Consider the following 25,390-nt stretch of genomic DNA (forward strand, 5'->3'; position numbering starts at 1 on the left):
TTTATTGTGTTACATCCTGTCCTGTTCAGTAAAAGGCGGATAGAGATTCGGCCTCTTCACACCACATATGAAGCTCAGAAAGTTATATTTCCAGCACAGCAGTAAAAATTCACATGGCTTTAATTTCCTGCCTGATATTTGCCATAACGTATGACAAGAATGGTTTTAACTTCGACAACAATACTACACGTACAACATCCAGAGAGTAAACTCCCAAAACAAGGACTCCCTGGTCAACTATATTTACAGCTTTTCCCTGTGTCAGATCTTAAGTGATTCAGGGGCCACAGATACCTAAATAGGCAGTCAACTAATCAGAAGTAATTTTAAAAAATAAATTCCAATTAAGGGGCAATTAGTGTGACCAATCCACTTAACTTGCACATTTTGGGTTGTGGGGGTGAGGCCCACGCAAACACGGGGACAATGTGCAAACTTTATTTGTTCTTTTCTTTGTTCCACACAGACAGTGACCCAGAGCCTGGTCGCGAGGCAACAGTGCTGTCCTGAATCATAAGTAACTTTAAGATTGTTTATTAAGTGGATTAAGAAACAACAGTTTGGGGCAGCGCGGTGGTGCAGTGGGTTAGCCCTGCTGCCTCACGGCGCCGAGGTCCCAGGTTCGATCTCGGCTCTGGGTCACTGTCCGTGTGGAGTTGCTGGGGGAGCTGGCAGCTTACTCAGTGTCAATCACCTGTCGGAACTATTCCGATCAGTGGACACTGGACAAGTGCACAATGTCAGGATGGTTACACCCCCCTTGTTCGGTTGTTATGTTTACGTCATGTTGAGGGTCATATCCTGGTCCTTTCTAAACACTTGCACAGAAAAGGGGGCACACAGGATGCCTGCTCCACAGACTGCTTATCAAATTGTTGCCTTTTTAGAAAACCTTTTAGGGGGTGTTATATTATTCAGAAAATACCTGGTTAGCCAAGGCCCCAGTTTCTTACATCTGTTCTCCTATAGATGGTAACCATGTTAGTATTGGTGGAAGAGGAGGTAGAATATGTTTCTGACTGTGTTGGTATGTCAGAAGTATTTATAATGAGTTATATAAATATCAGACAGACTGTTCTACTGGACAGCTATACCTGGTACCTCACCTGGGAGAGCAATAATGCGATATCCCCCTTAGATTCTTGACAAGTGAATTGGGTGTGGTTGGGTATGTGGCTGTGCCTCTGGTTAATCCTGAATCCTTAATGTACAGCTCTTGGGTTCAGTCTGGACAACAGTGCTTGGATTTTGCATTGGTTCTGCTCTTAGTGCACAGGACCAGCTCTGGCATCTGTCCTTCAGCAAACCTTCCTTGCCCGATATTCTGAATTAGTTTTAGATCGGATAACCTTTCTGGCCAAATCTCTATACATTCAGTGATGTTCATCTCGTTAAAAACACAAATAACATGTTACTAACTTTGGATTTGTGTGTCATTTCTCAATTTCTCATCTCCTCTCCTGAAGGCACCAAGTGGGGTTAGACGGTGTGTTTTGGTGGGCTATTTAGATTGTGGAGTGTGTGATCTTTGTTCGTCTACTGTACACACAAATGTATTTTCTCAGGGATCACCAAACAATGAACAAGACCAGGAGCCTTGGCTGCTTTCCCTGCTCCCTCACCACCCTCCTTAGCATTGGGAGCACTGGGGCCTGTTGTTGCACACCCACTCCATGCCCTGGCTGACCATCTAACTCAGCACAACCTGGGAAACAAACTTGTGAAATTATGGCTTACCAGCACACCACACATGTGGGGAACCTTTACCTCCAGTTGGTGAAAAGCCTGGTGTTTGATAAGAAACTTTGGTTTCCTGACTGTTCTGATACCTTCTTTATTTTACTTTTTAAATAAAGTTAGAGTACCCAATTCTTTTTTTCAATTAAGGGGCAATTTAGCGTGGCCAATCCACCTACCCTGCACATCTTTGGGTTGTGGGCAAGACCCACGCAAACACGGGGAGAATGTGCAAACTCCACGGGACAGTGACCTGGGGTCGGGATCGAACCCGGGTCCTCAGCGCTGTGAGGCAGCCGTGCTAACCACTGTGCCATCGTGACACCCCTGATACCTTTTTAAAAGGAATTGCATCCCTTGAATTCTTGGTGACTGTGGCAATTTTCTTTCTGTTCTGTGATCATTGACAGTATCAGGGTTCTAATTAGCAGGGCGTTTATTGACTATTATAGTCATGCAGCATTTAAGCTCTTTGGAGAATGAAATATTTATTATTCACCCCAGCGTTGGCATCAAACACCACGAGGCACTTACAATGCACAAGCTCACCTCTGTTCTGCTCTGACAATGTGCCTTATCCTTAGTGCACCTCCTCAGAGGTGCCAAAGGTGAGGAATTCCCCAGCTTGGGAAATCTGTGGAAGGTAATGTTTTAGCATTGCTCTTTGCATTTCAGAATGAGCGGAACCTGCAGGTTCTTGGTCTGGTGAAGTCCGACGAAGGCCTGTACCAGTGTGTGGCGGAGAACGACGTAGGGAATGAACGGGCCAGCGCCCAGCTCATCATCCTGGAGCATGGTAAGTGAGAAGCAGCACAGACGTAGATGCCAGGTGCTGCCAAGGAAGGAGAGCCCACAGGACACTGTCAGATCTCAGGACTTGGCAGTCAGGGTAAATAGGAAACAGGTGGCAGCGGCAGTGAGGCAGATGGTACAGTACTGCTTTCAGCAACAGCTCTGCTTGCTCTGGGCTAAGAACAGCTTGTACATGTATTCAGTATGCAGTATGTGGAGAGGCTACTGACTCTGCAGAACTTCGAACAGATACCGCACCATCAAGGACTATCTTTTCTTAAATGACCCACTTTTGAAAGAAGGTTATTTTTGCTTCCTACTTTCTTTCCTTCTGTGACAGTTCGGTGCCCCAGAGAGAGTTTGTGCAAAATTCTTTCCCCCATGCTTCTGCCAGCGTCTCCTTCAACTACAGCCAAAAAGTACCTAGCAGGTGGTGAACACCTCCACTTCCTCCTGGGCAAGCCAGGGCCCCTTCTCCACTTGGCTACGACTGGTTAGAGGACAAACCATTCGCTGGTGACCTCCTTATCCATGCCATGTGCTCTAGCTGGAGGACCTTCTCGTGCAAACTGGCTGCTAAAGCTGCAACAACATTTCCTGATGGTGTGACAGGAGGTTGGATGACGATCCCCCCGTTTCCTGATGGTAATAGTATGATGCATTGTCTGAATGGCCTTGCAAGGAGCGACTTGAGATAATTCCACTCACCCAGTGAGATTATTCTTTCCAGCAACAGACAGTAGGTCAGGTCAGGTCAGGTCAGGCCAGGCAGTGACGGGCTGCTAACCCAACCAGTGTTATTGACTCTTCGTATCCAGTTCTTTTTCTGCTTTCCAATTGACTCATTAGGGTGTGGCTCCGCAGACGTTCCTTTCAGCACTTCACCCAAGCGGTCAGCTCCACTTGTGAGCCCAAACGGTCAATGCCAGTGGCCTGTTTGACTGCGGCAGCATCACAACAGAACCTGTTGCTATCCTTACACACTGACAGGAGAATGGGCAACTGGAATTTGTGTAAACTCACTGGGGCAGCAAACGGCGGCAACAGGAAAGCACTAGAGGGAAGGAAAAGTAACCTTCTTTAAAAAGTGGGTAATTTAAGCTGGTGACTGATCAGTCAAGGATTCCTGGCTAATTCCACCTTGCCCCATAGTCCAGGCTATTGAGACCAGTTGAAACATCGGAACTGCAGCCCCGACTGACATTAGTTAACTTAACATTGACTGGGGATTAAATGTGAAATTTCCTTCACCTGTACAACTCAGCAACTCATTGGATAAACCGGTTGGACCACTGAAAGCACAACTTGTGATAGCATTTAATCCAATTATGTGGTGCAGTAGATATTAATGAGTTGATTTATATGTGTGCATGTTTATGCATGTGTGCATGTCTCTGCTCTGCCCATTTGTGTTTGTGTCTTAGTCCATCGTCACTGGGTGAGAGCGACACAGCCTGCTCTCAGAAACTCTCAGTGGATTCACACTGATTGGGATTTCCTTTCTTTGCTATTTTCAGTAATAACGTGGCTGCCACTGTAAAACCGTGGACACTATTGTGTACTTTGTGTTTCATTGTGTTACTAAAATGAATGAAAATGTCAAATACAGTCCTTGTTATTCTCAGAGGGAAGTGAGTATGGAGTGGAATCAGGACGTTGTGACTGGCGATGAATCTAGCCCCATTCCTATAATCACTCAGTGCATTGATTTACTGTTCAATTTCCAATATAAATCTCTCAGTTTATTGATTGGCCGTTTTAATATCCATTCCCTGATCTGCTATCGCGTTGTCTTTATCAGTCGCGAGTTCCCTGAACACTGAGGAATTTCTCTGAAAAGTAAGACCTGCAGGAAGTCGAACCCCAACCTCACCCTGCCCCAACTCTGAGGGTTATAGCCCCAGGGATATGAATCCCCAGTCCAAGGAACCAAGAATTGTTCCAGCCTGGCAGTATAGTGAGGACGGAGCAGGCATCTTGGCTCCCAGTCCCAGCAGGGTGCAGAGGCAGCTTTTGTTTACTGGGGTGAGCAGGGTTGAGTGAAGATCTGTTCGCTGTGATACATTCTAACATTTGGGCATGTCCTTGTCCTTCTCTCCTGCCAAAATTGTTTTTTAAAAATAAATTTAGAGTACCCAATTCAGTTTTTCAATTAAGGGGCAATTTAGCGTGACCAATCCACCTACCCTGCACATCTTTGGGTTGTGGGGGTGAAACCCACGCAGACACGGGGAGAATGTGCAAACTCCTCACGGACAGTGACCCAGAGCCGGGATCGATCCTGGGACCTCGGCGCTGTGAGGCAGCAGTGCTAACCACTGCGCCACCGTGCTGCCCTGACTGCCGAAATTGTTTCTGGCTTTTTTCTCTTGTGGTCCCCATTAAATTTGTATCTCTGTCACTGAAAGAATGGTTAGGACATCGGCGCTGTTTGGGAGACCAAGGAATTGGATATAAAAGCTGGACTGTGAATGGGACCCAGAGGCAGGGTCATACCTCCCCCCCCGGAGCATGAGCTGCTGTCCGGGGCCAGTTTCCCCTTCATACTTGCTGCGGATTGTAAACCTGTTCCCGGAATAAAGAAAAAGAACATTGCGACAAAAGAGAAATAAGTGCAAGTTAGAGTTAGTCTGACTTTGGGCGTAATGAAATATTGATTTGACAATATTGACTGGCATCTTGGGATTTGAGATTGGTGTAGCACTTATAGTCTGCCTTTTACTATGAAATAAAACCATGGGATGGACACACAACAGAAGGACACTCAGCCTGTCATTCTATTCTGGCCCACAGCAAGAGCAATTTAATTGTGTAGCCGGAATATTTCTGGAGCCCTGTAACTTCATTCTGTCCAATTCCCTTTTGAAAGTCACAATTGAACCTGCCTGCACCATTACAGTATTTCAGGCAGTGCGTTCCGCATCCTAACCACTCGCTGTCTAACACAAAACCGTTTTCCTTCGTGCCACTTTGTTGGTTCGTTTGCCAGTTACCTTCAATCAATGTCCTCTGGTCCTTGATCCGTCTGCCAATGGGAACAGTTTTTCTCTTTTTATTCTGTCTCGACTGCTTGTAATTTTGAACACCTCTATCAAATCTCCTCTCAACATTCTCTTCTCTAAGGAGAACAGCCCTCTGCTTCTGCAATCTATCCACATAACTAAAGTCCCTCATCCCAGGCGCCATCTTGCCAATCTCATCTGCATGCTCGCTAAAACCGTTACATTCTTTTGAGAATGTGATGCCCGGGATTGTAGACAAGACTGAGGCGAAACCAGTGTTTCATAAAGGTCACCTTAATATCCTTTCTTTTGTACTTTGTACCTTTATTTAGAAAGTCCAGCATCCCTGGTTAGCTTAAAAACAGATTTATAAAAATATGTATATATTTTAAGAAGTGCAGCTCTAATTCCACTCCTGTGAAGTATTGACAATGGCAGCTATCGGCATCAGTACAAATGTTGAATCATGGCTGGCGGCACAGAAATATTTACTATTATCTTCTGCTCACTGCATCCTGAGAAACACCCCACCACCGCTCCCGGTCCTTCCCAGCACCACTCCCGGTCCTTCCCAGCACCACTCCCGGTCCTTCCCAGCACCACTCCCGGTCCTTCCCAGCTCCACGCCCGGTCCTTCCCAGCTCCACGCCCGGTCCTTCCCAGCTCCACGCCCGGTCCTTCCCAGCTCCACGCCCGGTCCTTCCCAGCTCCACGCCCGGTCCTTCCCAGCTCCACGCCCAGTCCTTCCCACCACAGCTCCCGGTCCTTCCCACCACCGCTCCCGGTCCTTCCCAGCTCCACGCCCGGTCCTTCCCAGCTCCACGCCCGGTCCTTCCCAGCACCACTCCCGGTCCTTCCTACCACCGCTCCCGGTCCTTCCCAGCTCCACTCCCGGTCCTTCCTACCATCGCTCCCGGTCCTTCCCAGCACCACTCTCTGTCTTTCCCACCACCACTCCCGGTCCTTCCCAGCTCCACTCCTGGTCCTTCCCAGCACCGCGCCAGGTCCTTCCTCAGCAGTTCATGGAGTGGAGTCAGTAAATTGGCCAGGTTGGCAATAACTGTCTCAAGTAATTGACTAGTGTCAAAAAGGAGAAGAGCTCAGTGGCGTTCCATGGAGTCGGGGCCCGCTTTATGGCGTGAACTTTATCCTCTACCGAGTGCAGGCAGCCACTGTCCATCCGGTAGCGCAAAAAGGTCACAGCTTTGGCATGGAAAATACACATACTGCACTTCAGCCTGGCGCCCACATGAGCAAAGCACCGGAGCACTTCCTGGAGATTCGCCAAATGCCCCTGCTCCACGGACCCAGTAATCAGTACATCGTCCAAATAGCCGACCACTTTCGGCAAGCCCGGCAAGATGTTTTCCATCACTCGTTGAAAAATTGTGGGGACCAATGAAACTCTGAATGGAAGGGGGCATATGCAAACAATTCCCGATGGCTACTGTTGGTGTAATTTTTCTGGATTCCCGGTCAAGGCCCACCTGCAACTGCAAGTACATGTGGCCCATGTCCAGCTTCGGGAATGGGCAGCCTCCAGCTAATCTGGTGTATAAATCTTTGACCCGGGTACTGGTCCAGCCTCGAGGCTCTGTTGGCGGTGAGCTTAAAATCCTAACAAAGCCGGACAGTTTTATCGGGCTTCATCACTGGCACCACAGGTGTGGCCCTTTCTGTCAACAGAACAGAGTGGATAGCCCCTAAATCCTGCAGGCAGCGCAGATCCACATCAACCTTTGGCAGCAGAGCGTACGGAATAGGATCACCTCGAAGTACCGGGGGGTGGAGCAGCGGGATCCACATAGATATGGGATCTGGCGCCATTTACCCTGCCCAGACCGTCGTGTTATACTTCAGGGTATTTACCCAGGAAGTCGTAGAGACGCCTGGTGCTCAATTTTTGCCAGTCGCTCTTTAGGATTCTCAACCAGTCTCTACCCAACAAGTTGTGACCTAGTCCTTGCACCATGGCCAAAGGAGGATGAACCAACTGCTGCCCATACATCACCGGAGTTACGGCGGTCCCCACGATCTTCAGTGGTTCCACTGTGTAGTTAGCCAACCTCGCTCTGGTGGGTGGCACAGTAGCTAGTGCTGTTATTTCACAGCGCCAGGGACCCGGGTTCGATTCCTGGCTTGGGACACTGTCTGTGCGGAGTCTGCACGTTCTCCCCGTGCCTGCGTGAGTTTCCTCCGGGTGCTCCGGTTTGCTCCCACAAGTCCTGAAAGACGTGCTGTTAGGCGAATTGGACAGTCTGAATTTTCCCTCAGTGTACCTGAACAGGCGCCGGAGTGTGGCGACTAGGGGCTTTTCACAGTAACTTCATTGCAGCGTTAATGTAAGCCTACTTGTGACACTAATAAAGTTTATTTTTACCCCGCAATTGCAGTGGCAAAATCCCCTTGCGATGTCGCTGAAATGTGCAGAGATCCATAACGGAAACAGAAGCACCAGTGTCCATTTCCATTGGGTGCTTATTTACTTGCAAAGTGCTCCGGCTCGGAGTGACTCTCGAAGCCAAGACACAGTTCAATTGCATCAGACAGTCCACGTGCAAGGCCCTGGTCCGGGGTGACCTCGGTGGGTTGCACCAGGCAGTCCTGGCCCTCACGGGTTCTGCGACAACAATGCCGGCATGGCATACGGCGATCACCCTCACCCTTGGGTGAAGTATCCCTTCGGGCAGCGGCAATGCCTGACACCTGAACTCTGCCACGGACCCGCCTCGGGGATTGCTCTGCTGGAGGAAGCCTAGCTGGACCCGCAAAGTCCCGTGACAGGTAGGGACTCCAAAAAGGAGGTTGGCCAAAACTATGGACAACAAAGTTCATGGAGCCCTACAGTTCCTGCACACTTTCCGCGTGCTCACAAGAGAGGGCAAGCACAATGGCCCGCTTCAGATCCAATGCAGTTTCTGTTAACAGCTTTCTCTGTGTGGCCGTATTGTTAATACCACAGACAAACCGGTCCCTTAACATCTCCGAGAGACAGAGACACTGCGCTAACCCGCAGTGTTCACCGCAGACGGGTTAAAACGTCCGTGACCGATTCACCAACAGAGCGCACCACCGTATTAAATCGATATCTGAGCATAATTACAGAAGGCCTACGGTCACAGAGATTAGAAACCAAAACTACCAATTCATCAAAAAACCTGGATTCCAGTGTAGCTGGGTACTTCAAACCCTTGATGATCCTGAGCGTCTGGGCCCGCAGGTGGTCAGGAGGAGAACCTTCTGTCGGCCTTCTCCCAGTATTCCGTTCGTCTGGAAGAAGTATTGCATGCGTTCCGCATATTGATTCTAATCGTCCCGACTGGCGTCGAAGGCCACCAGTATCCTGAATAATGGCATTGCTATCGACACGACGTGACGTTCCCCATAGTGAACCTCTGGCGGATGGGTGAGTCCAGAGTATCCGAGAATCCTCATCGCCAGTACTGTATAATGACACCGAGAAAGCAGACGGTAAATGCAAGATAGATTTATTTACAATGGTCTGCATAACGCAGCATCTCACTCCCAGTGCAGTCCCTAGTTGGGAGCTCACATCTCACCAGGCCCATGATCTGGGCCTGGTTTTAATCCCCACTCATAACAAACCCCAGGCGCTCGGCCTCCTCCCCACCCTGAGGAGCTCGTCCCAGTCTATCGGGGAGATCAATGAAGGCTTCCCCGTGGTCCTCATGGGGATTATGGCATTGATAAAACAATATAATTCAACATCACAAAACAATTTTCCTTACAGAAAATCTCCAAATTAAAAAAACAATGTTTACTAATTTACATTGAACAAGCCCAAGTCCTGAGAGGGAGGGGGTCAGTGTGAAGTCAGCGTTGAACGTGAAGCAAATAATAATTGTAACAGTATCAGCTTCAACCATGCTTCCTCCTGCATTGTTACACTCGGATCAATATGCTCTCAGTGAAGAGTGAAATAATCGTACTGCCTTCACACACAAATATTGAAAGTCTTTTTTAGTTGAGTTAATTTCAGACACATTTATATGTTTAAACACTTCCCTCAAGCTTTGATGAGCAGTAAAGGTGGGCTCATGTGGGCGCCAGGCTGAAGCGCAGTATGTGTATTTTCCATGCCAAAGCTCTGATGACGAGCACCCTGTTCCAGAGAGAGAGAGAGAAGAAGAAGTGAGGTGGGTTCCACCGACGCACGAGGCTCAATGTCATATCAGATGTCATCAAATCCGCCCAGAGTGATTACATTATGCTGTAATTTTGGAACATCTTGCTTTATTAAGTCAGCACCAGGGAGTCACATCCTGGGGGCTTGATTTGAATCCATCTGGCATCGGTTCTGGCCAGGATTGAGCACACATTTAATCCCCATCCCCTCCCAACTGTATCCAGATGGTGGAACGCTTAAACTGCTCAGATCTCCGTCACTGGTCGTTGATCGGTTAATGATGGTTATACAGTGACAGGCTTGCTTTTAGATTGGCAGGTGAGGGGCACCCTGGGATAGGACTAGGCCAGGAAACCTGGAGCCTGTACCACAATTGAAGCACTTTTTTCAATGTGTGATGGAAGAGCAGAAATCCAGTTTTTATGCAGAATGGTCCCTTGGATCCTTGTTCCAATTGCTCTTGGAGTACAAGTTCCAATGTCCTGGGGCTTTCTGAAAAGGGTAGTTTCTGGCAAAACACCTTGACACAAGGTCAAGCAAGCAGTTTAGAGAATTGAACACGTGACTGTGTGGTGTGGGAAGAAGCGGTTTTGATTCATAGAGCAAAAGCACCAGTACTCCATCCCATTCTTTTGGGATGGACTCCAATTAAACCTGATTGGGATGACCGCCCTGGGGAAATCATACAGCTAGAGCTGAGGATAGGGCCTCAACCTAGCAGTCTGAGAGTGGTGGTGGGTGGCACGGGGTGGGTTCAGATGAGGAAATCCAAAGGGTAAAATCGAGACAACAGAACAGTGTGGGAATATGGTGAAAGAGTGGTGCAAGAAGTAATTGTGCATCATTGAGTAAGGTTCACTATATTGCACCCTGGGGTGAGGGGTTAGCCTATGATGAGTATATTGGGCCGATACTCTCTGAAGTTTAGAAGAATGAGAGGCAATCTCATTAAAACACACAAGATTCTGAAGAGGCTGGCGAGGGTAGGTACTGAGGTTGGTTCCACTGGTCGGGGGCCCAGTCTAAGGATAAGGGGCCGATCATTGAGGACTGAGCTGAGGAGAAATGTCTTCAATCAAAGGATTGTGGATCTTTGGATTCTCTACCCCAGAGATGGGTGCTCCATTGTTGAATATGTTTCAGGCTGGGGGTGGACAGATTTCTGGTCTGCAAGGCCTGGGGAACAGGCAGAAAAGTGGAGTTAAAGCCGTGATCGTATTGAATTGCAGAGTAGGTCGCTCCTGCTCCTTGCCTTATGTTTGTTTAAAGAGGAAAACCTGCAAGGAAATTTGGTTTCACGTCGTACGAAATGAATCCCAGATTTTATCTCTGTTTAACTGGAATATTTCAGGATGGGTTGGATTCAGCAAGTCTGTGCTTCAGCATCAGCTGCAGTGACATTGTATTTAGCTTCTTGTTGAACTGTGCGAGTGAGTAGGTGCAATGTGTCACCATGTGCCTGCCTTTTTGATGCTGTTGCTGTAATGTGTGCACGCCTCCCTTTTAGTTCAGCAACTTTGGCCGTTTGCCCTCTGTGTGTTTTGCTCATTTTGTTACGTTCCCATTGTGCTTTGGTTTGGTTTATTTTCTTTTTCTCCTTTTTTTTTCCTTTTTGTTTATCGTTGCGTCTGCCATCCCTGCCTGTGTCCCAGATGTTCCCATTCCCACATTTACCCCTCCCTCACTGACAAGTGCCACTGCTGACCATCTAGCAGCCACCACTACCGGACTCTTGCCCTCTGCACCTCGAGATGTGATGGCCCTCCTCGTCTCCACGCGCTTCATCAAGCTGACATGGCGTCCGCCTGCAGACCCGAATGCAGAGATCCTCACCTACTCCGTCTACTACTCCAGAGATGGCATCAACAGGTAAGAGTCAGGCACATCAGTCAACCCCTGCATTAATATTGGTGAGCACAGTAAGAAGTCTTACAACACCAGGTTAAAGTCCAACAGGTTTGTTTCAAACAAGAGCTTTCGGAGCGCAGCTGCGCTCCGAAAGCTCGTGTTTGAAACAAACCTGTTGGACTTTAACCTGGTGTTGTAAGACTTCTTACTGTGCTCACCCCAGTCCAACACCAGCATCTCCACATCGTTAATATTGGTGAGAAGGGATTTGAGGAATATGAAACACTCAGAACTTGTGGATCAACTGTTGTTTTTTGACTCAAGTATTCCTCAGTTTAAGGGCAATTTAATATGCCTTGATTTTATTTAACTCATGCCTCTGCCCCATTGTCTTCCCCTCCTCTCCTGAGTCTCACTGGGACCCTGGTCCCACAGGCACAGCACACCCTTTGGTCACAAATGCCTGAACCCAAGCGGCGAATGCTGAACGGAGTGAGGGCTCTTACGGGAGGGAGGGATAAGATTTTTAAAAATCAAATGCCCTTTTTAATAGAACAAAGAAAATTACAGCACAGGAACAGGCCCTTCGGCCCTCCCAGCCTGCGCCGATCCAGATCCTTTATCTAAACCTGTTGCCTATTTTCCAAGGATCTACTTCCCTCTGTTCCCCACTCGTTCATATATCTGTCTAGATGCCTCTTAAATGATGCTATCGTGCCCGCCTCTACCACCTCCGCTGGCAAAGCATTCCAGGTACCCACCACCCTCTGTGTAAAAAAACTTTCCACGCACATCTCCCTTAAACTTTTCTCCTCTCACCTTGAAATCGTGACCCCCTTGTAATTGACACCCCCACTCTTGTAAAAAGCTTGTTGCTATCCACCCTGTCCATACCTCTCATAATTTTGTAGACCTCAATCAGGTTCCCCCCAACCCCTGTCTTTCCAACGAAAACAATCCTTATCTACTCAACCTTTCTTCATAGCTAGCACCCTCCATACCAGGCAACATCCTGGTGAACCTCCTCTGCACCCTCTCTAAAGCATCCACATCCTTCTGGTAATGTGGCGACCAGAACTGCACGCAGTATTCCAAATGTGGCCGAACCAAAGTCCTATACAACTGTAACATGACCTGCCGACTATTGTACTCAATACCCCGTCCGATAAAGGCAAGCATGCTGTATGCCTTCTTGACCACTCCAATGCAAAGTACTCATTAAGAATCTCACCCATTTCCTCTGACTCCACACATAAATTTCCCTCTTAATAGAAATCTTGGTGATTTTACCCCCTGTGCAAAATGGGCAGCACGTTAGCACAGTGGTTAGCACTGTTGCTTCACAGTGCCAGGGTGCCGGGTTCGATTCCCGGCTTGGGTCATTGTCTGTATGGAGTTTGCACGTTCTCCCCGTGTCTGTGTGGGTTTCCTCCGGGCGCTCCGATTTCCTCCCACAAGTCCCGAAAGACGCGCTGTTAGGTGAATTGGACATTCTGAATTCACCCTTAGTGTACCCGAACAGGCGCTGGAATGTGGCGACTTGGGGATTTTCACAGTAACTTTGTTGCAGTGCTAATTTAAGCCTACTTGTGACACTAGAAAAGTTTATTATTATGTTAAACCAAAGCCCCTTCTCCTCTCCTGGGTGAAAATAAAAGATCTTCCAGCACTATTTCGAAGACCAGCAAGGGAGTTCCCCGTGATCTCCTGGCTGTTAACCAACATCATTGAAAATCTGGTCATTTCTGTTAATGGAATCTTCCTATGCGCAGCTCAACTGTTGCGTTTCCTACATTCCAACAGCGACCACCCTTCAAAAGTATAAAGTCCTAATTGGAGCAGTCTGCTGTAATCCTATTTCCCCGATCTCTCCGTGTTTTTCTGTTTGCCCTTTCAAATAAGTAGCTAATTCCCTTTCTAATTGTTCTCTAATCTCTATCTCATTAGTTACTTGTGGTTAAAAATTCTTCTACGTTGCCCTTTTGCGTGATAATCCTGAGTTACTGATTTGCTAATCAGTAGAAATAATCTTTCACTATTTACCTTCCATAATTTTGAATCCTTCCATTACATCTCTCCTTAACCTTTCATGTCCTAGTGCAAAGCAAGCCAATTTTATCTGGTGTCATCCTCGTGAACCTTTGTATTTTCCTTTCCATAGTTTCTGATATCCTTCCTACAGTGAGGTGTCCATTGTGCAGTCCTCCACCTGTGCCTCAAACAAATCTTGCACAGCACGGTAGCACGGTAGCATGGTGGTTGGCATAAATGCTTCACAGCTCCAGGGTCCCAGGTTCGATTCCCGGCTGGGTCACTGTCTGTGCGGAGTCTGCACGTCCTCCCCGTGTGTGCGTGGGTTTCCTCCGGGTGCTCCGGTTTCCTCCCACAGTCCAAAGATGTGCGGGTTAGGTGGATTGGCCATGCTAAATTGCCCATAGTGTCCTAAAATATAAGGTTAATGGGGGTTGTTGGGTTACTGGTATGGGTATACGTGGGCTTGAGTAGGGTGATCATTGCTCGGCACAACATCGAGGGCCGAAGGGCCTGTTCTGTGCTGTACTGTTCTAACTTCTAACTTCTAAAAACCTTTAACCAATTCTCTACCCTTGTGTAGAAAATCCAACATACCATTGCTTTTTGGGGTCTCCCTGGATCTGTGCCCCTATCTCCTCATCCTTGACACGGCAGTATACAGATAGATTACGTGCAGATCCATGTATCTGCACAATCTCTTCCTCCAGGTGTTAAGGACCTTACTTACCATTTAGGGTGCACTTCCTTTCACTGTTCACACTTATCCAGAATTTCTTCCTCACCATCCTCCAATTCTTTTGCCCAAATGCTGTTTTATTCTGTGTATTTAGTCATTGTGTTGGGGGAATATTTGGCTATTAGAGGATACAACACACCCAGTCCAGTCCTTATCTCATGTTCACCATATTCCCATGTGGGAATCACGCGACAGTGAACATGATCGGAAAACCTGATTGTTTCACCGTCTTTAGCCCAGGGAAGGGACGTGGAGAGTGATTGTGTTGCCTCTAATCCTGTAGGTAGTCATTGCCACATTAGCCAAGATCAGTTAGAGACTGATCAGAAATGGAGCCCAAAGTGAGATAATGCCTCATCGCCTTGCCCACTCAGCCATTGAGGGCGTTGACTGCAGTGACCCTGGTGCACTTGACACCGTTCTAAACATAGTAAAGAGAGCAGAGTTGTCATGATCTACCAATCCCCAACATGTGGGGATCTGCAGGTAATGCAGAGAGATGTTCTCAGCTCCAATTGGGTGAATTGTGCTGACGGTCTGTTGTTCCACCTTTCATAGGGAACGTGTGGAAGACACAAGTCGGCCTGGTGACCTGGAAGTGACGATTGGTGAGCTGATGCCAGATGTGAAATATGTTTTCCGAGTGGTCGCTCACAACAAGCATGGAGCGGGAGAGAGCTCTGCTCCTTTCAAAGTGGCCACCCAACCTGAAGGTTAGATCTTGGCCTCCATTGTGACTTGTCAATGTGTCTATACCTGCGCCGTGATCACCTGCGTATCTCTGCTTGCCATGTTGTAACTCCTGTTCTACTGTAGAAACAGTATGAGCACCTGGGTCCAGTCCAGGCCACCATGTTGCTATAGTTTTAATGTAATGACACTCCACTGGTATCCTGGCTCAGAGCAGCTGGCTAAAATGGCCTGAAGACTGAAGGTACGTCATGGGTTGTGTTGCTCAGTACCACCGCTAGTGCTGTTTCGCCTTCTCTCAGGCATTGTGCTCACAATGTCTGCTATACCACCACACAGACGGCAAGGAAACGGTTATTTTCTGGTTCTCCAGTGAGAAACAGCACTGAAATTTATTTGGGTGGGGATTTTTTTTAGAGCCAGTTATTTTGATATTCACTTGAGTATGACAACTGGAGATGAGTGCCAGGAAAAAGGGCATCTTTTCCATAAGAGAGCTCCACCGGTTATATATCACAGAGATTGGGATCAGGACTAACTGGCTGGCTACAGACACCGTTTTGGAAACACCCTCCCAGTTCCGTCTGCAGGATGTCAGTTCCTTGGAAACTAATTGTTTGCTACACCTTCAAAGAAAGATTAAACAATTCCGTGGTTAGATTCACAGCAATTAAATTCATTCTGTATTCCAATGCTTTAAACTAGAGAATGCTGGAAATGCCGCAGTGCCATCCGCTCCTGAAACATTTTTGGATGGGACCTTTTGTTAAAAACAACCTGAGGTCTGATAGTGCTCCCAAGCGCAAGCTGCTCCAGGTCAGCTGCCTGCATTCAGTTCCTGTGGAATTTACTATTCACCAAATACATCTTTACAAAACATCTTTTAATCTACATTTTTGGATAAAATGATTTTTATGTTTTTACATTTTGAGAATGTTTTAAAGACGGACAATTGAGTATGGAGCAGAAATGTCCAGCCTTTAACCCATTGAGAATGGAGCAGAGATGTCCAGCCTTTAACCCATTGAGTATAGAGCAGAGATGTCCAGCCGTTAACCCATTGAGTATGGAGCAGAGATGTCCAGCCATTAACCCATTGAGTATAGAGCAGAGATGTCCAGCCTTTAACCCATTGAGTATGGAGCAGAGATGTCCAGCCGTTAACCCATTGAGTATAGAGCAGAGATGTCCAGCCTTTAACCCATTGAGTATGGAGCAGAGATGTCCAGCCATTAACCCATTGAGTATGGAGCAGAGATGTCCAGCCATTAACCCATTGAGAATGGAGCAGAGATGTCCAGCCTTTAACCCATTGCGTCTAGAGCAGAGATGTCCAGCCTTTAACCCATTGAGTATGGAGCAGAGATGTCCAGCCGTTAACCCATTGAGTATGGAGCAGAGATGTCCAGCCTTTAACCCATTGAGTATGGAGCAGAGATGTCCAGCCTTTAACCCATTGAGTATGGAGCAGAAATGTCCAGCCGTTAACCCATTGAGTATGGAGCAGAGATGTCCAGCCTTTAACCCATTGAGTATGGAGCAGAGATGTCCAGCCTTTAACCCATTGAGTATGGAGCAGAGATGTCCAGCCTTTAACCCATTGAGTATGGAGCAGAGATGTCCAGCCTTTAACCCATTTGGACCATGTTGACCAGTCTAACTTTCAAAGTCTGTTTCCTTTGAGCTTATATTTCTTCCTTGCAGGTTGGGTGTTTAAATTAACTGGGCTTGGATTATGCAAAAGTCATTCTTTAGCACTGTTACCTCATTGTTGGATAAATCATCAATTAGAAGATGATGTGTTCACAGGATGAGGATTTACAGGAACATAAATTTAAGCTTTATATGCAGCACTCCCTCAGTACTGACCCTCTGACAGTGCGGCACTCCCTCAGTACTGACCCTCTGACAGTGCGGGGCTCACTCAGTACTGACCCTCTGACAGTGCGGCACTCCCTCAGTACTGACCCTCTGACAGTGCAGCACTCCCTCAGTACTGACCCTCTGACAGTGCGGCACTCCCTCAGCACTGACCCTCTGACAGTGCGGCACTCCCTCAGTACTGACCCTCTGACAGTGCGGCACTCCCTCAGTACTGACCCTCTGACAGTGCACCACTCCCTCAGTACTGACCCTCTGACAGTGCGGCACTCCCTCAGTACTGACCCTCTGACAGTGCAGCACTCCCTCAGTACTGACCCTCTGACAGTGCAGCACTCCCTCAGTACTGACCCTCTGACAGTGCGGCACTCCCTCAGTACTGACCCTCTGACAGTGCGGCACTCCCTCAGTACTGACCCTCTGACAGTGCGGCACTCCCTCAGTACTGACCCTCTGACAGTGCGGCACTCACTCAGTACTGACCCTCTGACAGTGCAGCACTCTCTCAGTACTGACCCTCTGACAGTGCGGCACTCCCTCAGTACTGACCCTCTGACAGTGCGGCACACCCTCAGTACTGACCCTCTGACAGTGCAGCACTCCCTCCGTACTGACCCTCTGACTGTGCGGCACTCCCTCAGTACTGACCCTCTGACAGTGCGGCACTCACTCAGTACTGACCCTCTGACAGTGCGGCACTCCCTCAGTACTGACCCTCTGACAGTGCAGCACTCCCTCAGTACTGACCCTCTGACAGTGCGGCACTCCCTCAGTACTGACCCTCTGACAGTGCAGCACTCCCTCAGTACTGACCCTCTGACAGTGCCGCACTCCCTCAGTACTGACCCTCTGACAGTGCAGCATTCCCTCAGTACTGACCCTCTGACAGTGCAGCACTCCCTCAGTACTGACCCTCTGACAGTGCGGCACTCCCTCAGTACTGACCCTCTGACAGTGCGGCACTCCCTCAGTACTGACCCTCTGACAGTGCGACACTCCCTCAGTACTGACCCTCTGACAGTGCAGCACTCCCTCAGTACTGACCCTCTGACAGTGCGGCACTCCCTCAGTACTGACCCTCTGACAGTGCAGCACTCCCTCAGTACTGACCCTCTGACAGTGCAGCCCTCCCTCAGTACTGACCCTCTGACAGTGCGGCACTCCCTCAGTACTGACCCTCTGACAGTGCGCACTCCCTCAGTACTGACCCTCTGACAGTGCGGCACTCCCTCAGTACTGACCCTCTGACAGTGCGGCACTCCCTCAGTACTGACCCTCTGACAGTGCGGCACTCCCTCAGTACTGCACTGAAGAATCAACCCAAATGATGTGCTCTGAACCTTGAAATAGGGCTTGTACCCACCTCATCCAACCTTGGAGCCAAGCTGATACATACAGAACAATGAAACATATTATGAATGGAATAATAAAACATAATTCAGATGCTTGGCACGACTTCCAAACAGGAAATACTTGCCAAACTGTTGTGGTATTGAAAAGATCTCATTGCCGTCAGATGAGGCATGCCTGGGCGATTACAACCGGAGGATGATAGAGAAAAAAACAAATCTCGGTAACTCTGTGAACAACTCACTGAGTAAGTGGCATTGAATGTTGTCGCACCAACAGAGACCGATCAGAACACCCCTGGTCTGGAATGAAGGAGCCAACATTACCTGGGGTAACCCTAGAGGCACTAGATTAACAATGATAATCTTGGGCTAGTGAAGTACAAATGCAGGGTTCCTCTCGACTGCTTTCCAACAATCCCTGCTGAAACATGTCTGTGTGTGTCTGTAGGTGTTAGTGTTCTGTCTGTGTCCGTGTGTAGGTGTCAGTGTTGCATCTGTGTGTCTGTGCATGTGTCTCTATGTGCATGTAGGTGTCAGTGTGTGTTGGGGTGTGTGTGTGTGTATGTATATGCGTGCGTGTGTCGGCCTGTATGTCTGTGTATGTGTAGGTGTCAGTGTATGTTTGTGTGTGTGTAGGTGTTGGTGTGTGTGTGTAGGTGTCGGGGTGTGTGTGTACGTGTCAGTGTGTTTGTGTACGTGTCAGTTTGGGTGTGTGCGTGTGTCTGTTGGTGTGTGTGTCTGTGTAGGTGTCAGTGTGTGTTTGTGTGTGTAGGTGTCTGTGTGTTTGGGTGTGTGTGTAGGTGTCTGTGTGTGTAGATGTCGGTGTTTGTGTGTAGGTGTGTGTGTGTGTGTCTGTGTGTCTGTGTGTGTGTGTGTGTGTAGGTGTCAGTGTGTGTGTAGGTGTTGGTGTGTGTGTGTAGGTGTGTGTGTGTGTAGGTGTTGGTGTGTGTGTGTAGGTGTGTGTGTGTGTAGGTGTGTGTGTGTGTAGGTGTCAGTGTGTGTGTGTAGGTGTCAGTGTGTAGGTGTCTGTGTGTGTCGGTGTCAGTTTGTGTGTGTGTAGGTGTCTGTGTGTGTAGGTGTCAGTTTGTGTGTGTGTAGGTGTCAGTGTGTGTTGGTGTGTGTTGGTGTGTGCGTAGGTGTCAGTGTGTGTTGGTGTGTGTATGTGTGTGTAGGCGTCAGTGTGTGTTGGTGTGTGTATGTGTGTGTAGGTGTCAGTGTGTGTGTTGGTGTGTGTATGTGTGTGTTGGTGTGTATGTGTGTGTAGGTGTCAGTGTGTGTGTTGGTGTGTGTATGTGTGTGTAGGCGTCAGTGTGTGTTGGTGTGTGTATGTGTGTGTAGGTGTCAGTGTGTGTGTTGGTGTGTGTATGTGTGTGTTGGTGTGTATGTGTGTGTAGGTGTCAGTGTGTGTGTTGGTGTGTGTATGTGTGTGTTGGTGTGTGCGTAGGTGTCAGTGTGTGTTGGTGTGTGTTGGTGTGTGCGTAGGTGTCAGTGTGTGTTGGTGTGTGTATGTGTGTGTAGGCGTCAGTGTGTGTTGGTGTGTGTATGTGTGTGTAGGTGTCAGTGTGTGTGTTGGTGTGTGTATGTGTGTGTTGGTGTGTATGTGTGTGTAGGTGTCAGTGTGTGTGTTGGTGTGTGTATGTGTGTGTAGGTGTCAGTGTGTGTGTTGGTGTGTGTATGTGTGTGTTGGTGTGTATGTGTGTGTAGGTGTCAGTGTGTGTGTTGGTGTGTGTATGTGTGTGTAGGCGTCAGTGTGTGTTGGTGTGTGTATGTGTGTGTAGGTGTCAGTGTGTGTGTTGGTGTGTGTATGTGTGTGTTGGTGTGTATGTGTGTGTAGGTGTCAGTGTGTGTGTTGGTGTGTATGTGTGTGTAGGTGTCAGTGTGTGTGTTGGTGTGTGTATGTGTGTGTAGGTGTCAGTGTGTGTGTTGGTGTGTGTATGTGTGTGTAGGTGTCAGTGTGTGTGTTGGTGTGTGTATGTGTGTGTTGGTGTGTATGTGTGTGTAGGTGTCAGTGTGTGTGTTGGTGTGTGTATGTGTGTGTAGGCGTCAGTGTGTGTTGGTGTGTGTATGTGTGTGTAGGTGTCAGTGTGTGTGTTGGTGTGTATGTGTGTGTAGGTGTGTATGTGTGTGTAGGTGTCTGTGTATGTGTGTGTTGGTGTGTATGTGTGTGTAGGTGTCAGTGTGTGTTGGTGTGTGTATGTGTGTGTAGGTGTCAGTGTGTGTGTTGGTGTGTATGTGTGTGTAGGTGTCTGTGTGTGTGTGTGTTGGTGTGTATGTGTGTGTAGGCGTCAGTGTGTGTATGTGTGTGTAGGTGTCAGTGTGTGTTGGTGTGTATGTGTGTGTAGGCGTCAGTGTATGTGTGTGTTGGTGTGTATGTGTGTGTACACGTACATCAGCTGAGCACAATGTGGGCTCAGCTGTCATGGCCCCATTGCCAAATACTTGGTGTTTGAATTAGGATATCAGCGTGGGCGAGGTGCCAGGGGGTAGCCAGCGCTCATGAGATAATCCCAGTGAGCATCGGTGCTTTGGGAGGGGTGGGGGGGGGGGGGGGGGGGGGGGGGGGGGTGATTACAGACCGTATTTTTATTCTTCATAGTAGCTACGCTGAGCTGGCAGGTTGGCAGAAACTGCTTCTAGTACCAGTGTGTCAGCGATGGAGCTCTCTGTTCCCTTTTTACAATGTGACGGTGTGCAAAGGCATGCTCCGTCTTCCTTGCCGAGATCTGTGGGCCTGCAGGTGTGTTTGCCGCCTGTGTTGGCACGAAGCAGCTGGGGGGGATATGGGGCAGTGTTGGCACGAAGCAGCTGGGGGGGATATGGGGCAGTGTTGGCACGAAGCAGCTGGGGGGGATATGGGGCAGTGTTGGCACGAAGCAGCTGGGTGGGATATGGGGCAGTGTTGGCACGAAGCAGCTGGGGGGGATATGGGGCAGTGTTGGCACGAAGCAGCTGGGGGGGATATGGGGCAGTGTTGCAGCACTAATTGAAAGAAATGGATCATGACCGAATAAAGCAAACAACTGTCAGGCTTGTTAAAGTTGGTGAGGTTTTTTTTTGCATCAGTAAGCATCGTTAATTAAACAGTTTTACCGTTGTGTTCACTGCAGACAATATATTTTCATTTTCATTCTCTTTCCCGGTCTTGCCGAGTGGCTGGACCTGGCCATGTTTCTTTGTGTACAGGGTACACTGAAGAGCGTATGGCAGCTTCACTCTCAGGTCAAGGCTCAGTGGCAATGAGAATCCTTTTGGTTGGCCATGAGCCCTGCCTCATCGAGCCAGTAAGAAACGCAGTAAAACTGCTTTGAAAATGTTCCATTGTGTCCAGCATTTGCGATCCTGTGATGGCCGAGAAGGGGCAATTCGGTTTATACCCCAAGAAATAATATTCTGTAAAGAGACCTTAAAGTATTAGGAATAACATCTAATGGGCAGTAATACAGCAAGGATCAAAAACATGTCTTCAGTTGCAACAAGTCTATCCCTTTTAGACAGATCATAATGTTACCTACCCACCTCCACACTGTATCCCTCAATCCTACCCACCCCCACACTGTATCCCTCAATCCTACCCACCCCCACACTGTATCCCTCAATCATACCCACCTCCACACTGTATCCCTCAATCCTACCCACCTCCACACTGTATCCCTCAATCCTACCCACCTCCACACTGTATCCCTCAATCCTACCCACCTCCACACTGTATCCCTCAGCCCTACCCACCTCCACACTGTATCCCTCAATCCTACCCACCTCCACACTGTATCCCTCAATCCTACCCACCTCCACACAGTATCCCTCAATCCTACCCACCTCCACACTGTATCCCTCAATCCTACCCACCTCCACACTGTATCCCTCAGCCCTACCCACCTCCACACTGTATCCCTCAATCCTACCCACCTCCACACTGTATCCCTCAATCCTACCCACCTCCACACTGTATCCCTCAGCCCTACCCACCTCCACACTGTATCCCTCAATCCTACCCACCTCCACACTGTATCCCTCAGCCCTACCCACCCCCACACTGTATCCCTCAATCCTACCCACCTCCACACTGTATCCCTCAGCCCTACCCACCTCCACACAGTATCCCTCAGCCCTACCCACCTCCACACTGTATCCCTCAATCCTACCCACCCCCACACTGTATCCCTCAATCCTACCCACCCCCACACTGTATCCCTCAATCCTACCCACCTCCACACAGTATCCCTCAATCCTACCCACCTCCACACAGTATCCCTCAGCCCTACCCACCTCCACACTGTATCCCTCAATCCTACCCACCTCCACACAGTATCCCTCAATCCTACCCACCTCCACACAGTATCCCTCAATCCTACCCACCCCCACACAGTATCCCTCAATCCTACCCACCTCCACACTGTATCCCTCAATCCTACCCACCTCCACACAGTATCCCTCAGCCCTACCCACCTCCACACTGTATCCCTCAATCCTACCCACCCCCACACTGTATCCCTCAGTCCTACCCACCTCCACACTGTATCCCTCAATCCTACCCACCTCCACACTGTATCCCTCAATCCTACCCACCTCCACACTGTATCCCTCAATCCTACCCACCCCCACACTGTATCCCTCAATCCTACCCACCTCCACACTGTATCCCTCAATCCTACCCACCCCCACACTGTATCCCTCAGTCCTACCCAGCTTCACACTGTATCCCTCAATCCTACCCACCCCCACACTGTATCCCTCAATCCTACCCACCTCCACACTGTATCCCTCAATCCTACCCACCTCCACACTGTATCCCTCAATCCTACCCACCTCCACACTGTATCCCTCAGCCCTACCCACCTCCACACTGTATCCCTCAATCCTACCCACCCCCACACTGTATCCCTCAATCCTACCCACCTCCACACTGTATCCCTCAGTCCTACCCACCTCCACACTGTATCCCTCAATCCTACCCACCTCCACACTGTATTCCTCAATCCTACCCACCTCCACACTGTATCCCTCAATCCTACCCACCCCCACACAGTATCCCTCAATCCTACCCACCTCCACACAGTATCCCTCAATCCTACCCACCTCCGCACAGTATCCCTCAATCCTACCCACCTCCACACTGTATCCCTCAATCCTACCCACCTCCACACAGTATCCCTCAATCCTACCCACCTCCACACTGTATCCCTCAATCCTACCCACCCCCACACTGTATCCCTCAATCCTACCCACCTCCACACTGTATCCCTCAATCCTACCCACCTCCACACTGTATCCCTCAGTCCTACCCACCTCCACACTGTATCCCTCAATCCTACCCACCTCCACACTGTATTCCTCAATCCTACCCACCTCCACACTGTATCCCTCAATCCTACCCACCCCCACACAGTATCCCTCAATCCTACCCACCTCCACACTGTATCCCTCAATCCTACCCACCTCCACACAGTATCCCTCAATCCTACCCACCTCCACACTGTATCCCTCAATCCTACCCACCTCCACACTGTATCCCTCAATCCTACCCACCTCCACACAGTATCCCTCAATCCTACCCACCTCCACACTGTATCCCTCAATCCTACCCACCTCCACACTGTATCCCTCAGTCCTACCCACCTCCACACTGTATCCCTCAGTCCTATCCACCTCCACACTGTATCCCTCAATCCTACCCACCTCCACACTGTATCCCTCAATCCTATCCACCTCCACACTGTATCCCTCAATCTTACCTCCTCGTCATGTTCCTCAATCTCACCAATCAAGCTTACATCATTCCCTGCACCCCAGTATTCACCTCTTAACTTCATCAAAATTTGCCCCATCTTTGGCGGCCGTGCCTTCAGCTGCTTGTGCCCTGAGGCCTGGAATTTCTCCATAACCATCCTGACCTTCCCCAGCCACCCCCCCCCCAACCCCCAACCCCGCTTCACTCTCTCCTCCTTCAGGATGCTCCTTATAACCTTGTGACTTGATGTCTATTTATTTCCGATACGGCTTCTGTGAAATACCGTGGACTATTTTGCTATGTTCAAGGTGCTATAGACATTCAGGTTGTTGATAAAAAGAATTGGCATGCAGAGAGATTCCTTTGATCCATTACAAAGCAAGCGTCACCAATGGGTGGCGTTACACTGGTTTAGCGTTACAAGGGGTATGATTTCTCCACAAAGTGTCTCACCAGCGAAGCTGACGGGCCGAGGGGAAAAGCTGGGAGCCCACTGGCTTCATTATCTTGCACAGATGATGTGAAATTAGATTCTTCAGTGGATTCACCATTTTGTCAGAGAGGGAGGCGTTGGGGTAGTGATACTGTCGCTGGGCTAGTAATCCAGAGACCCAGGGTAATCCTCTGGGGACTAGAGTTTGAATCCGCCACGGCAAATAAAACATCTGGAATTAAAAGTCTAATGATGACCATGAAACCATTGTTGATTGTTGTAAAAAACCCCTCTGGTTCACTAATGCCCTTTAGGAAGGAAATCTGCCGTCCTTACCCGGTCTGGCCTACATGTGACTCCAGACCCACAGCAATGTGGTTGACTCGTGACTCTGAAAAAGCAAGTTAGGACATCATGGTCGGCACAGGCTTGGAGGGCCGAAGGGCCTGTTCCTGTCCTGTACTTTTCTTTGATGTGGAGATGCCGGCATTGGACTGGGGTGAGCACAGTAAGAAGCCATTCACCTGAGGAAGGAGCAGTGCTCCGAAAGCTAGTGAATTGAAGCAAACCTGTTGGACTTTAACCTGGTGTTGTAAGACTTCTTACTGTGTACTTTTCTTTGTTCAGTTCCCTTCAGTCTGACGTCACCCCATCTGGATTCACTTTGTTCAAATCTTTAAACGGCCGTTCTCTTTGTTTTTCAGTTCAAGTTCCAGGACCAGCTCAGAATCTGGTTGCACAAGCAAACTCGCCGACCTCAATCACTGTCACTTGGCAGGAGCCTCACTCGGACAATGGGCCAATCGCAAACTACAAACTCTACTACATGGAGAAGGGAGCAGGGAGTGAACAGGTGAGAAAAGCATCCAGAATCTATACAATCCGCATTGGGAAGACCAGGGAATTTAGGCAGTAGTGGTCAGTTAGCAGTAAGATCGTGAGTTGAAGGCATGTAGATAGTTGGAGAGAAGGGCGTGTTTCTGTCGATAATGGAAAGAGTGAGTTCTAGC

General features: G+C 48.9%; 1 protein-coding gene across 5 annotated transcripts in view; it reads left to right on the top strand.

The window, feature by feature from the left end:
- LOC119956855 (neogenin-like) overlaps positions 1–25,390 on the top strand; it is a 224,733-nt gene that overhangs the window by 146,040 nt on the left and 53,303 nt on the right. For 3 of the 5 annotated variants that reach the window (XM_038784366.1, XM_038784362.1, XM_038784363.1), the window contains exons 7-10: positions 2,413–2,533; positions 11,331–11,547; positions 14,855–15,009; positions 25,085–25,233. In XM_038784366.1, coding sequence (XP_038640294.1) covers positions 2,413–2,533; positions 11,331–11,547; positions 14,855–15,009; positions 25,085–25,233 — 642 coding nt within the window. The remainder of the gene's footprint in view (positions 1–2,412; positions 2,534–11,330; positions 11,548–14,854; positions 15,010–25,084; positions 25,234–25,390) is intronic. The other 2 variants (XM_038784367.1, XM_038784364.1) reach the window with 1 other exon arrangement.

Source organism: Scyliorhinus canicula, chromosome 24 (genome assembly GCF_902713615.1).
Source record: "Scyliorhinus canicula chromosome 24, sScyCan1.1, whole genome shotgun sequence".
NCBI lineage: Eukaryota > Metazoa > Chordata > Chondrichthyes > Carcharhiniformes > Scyliorhinidae > Scyliorhinus > Scyliorhinus canicula.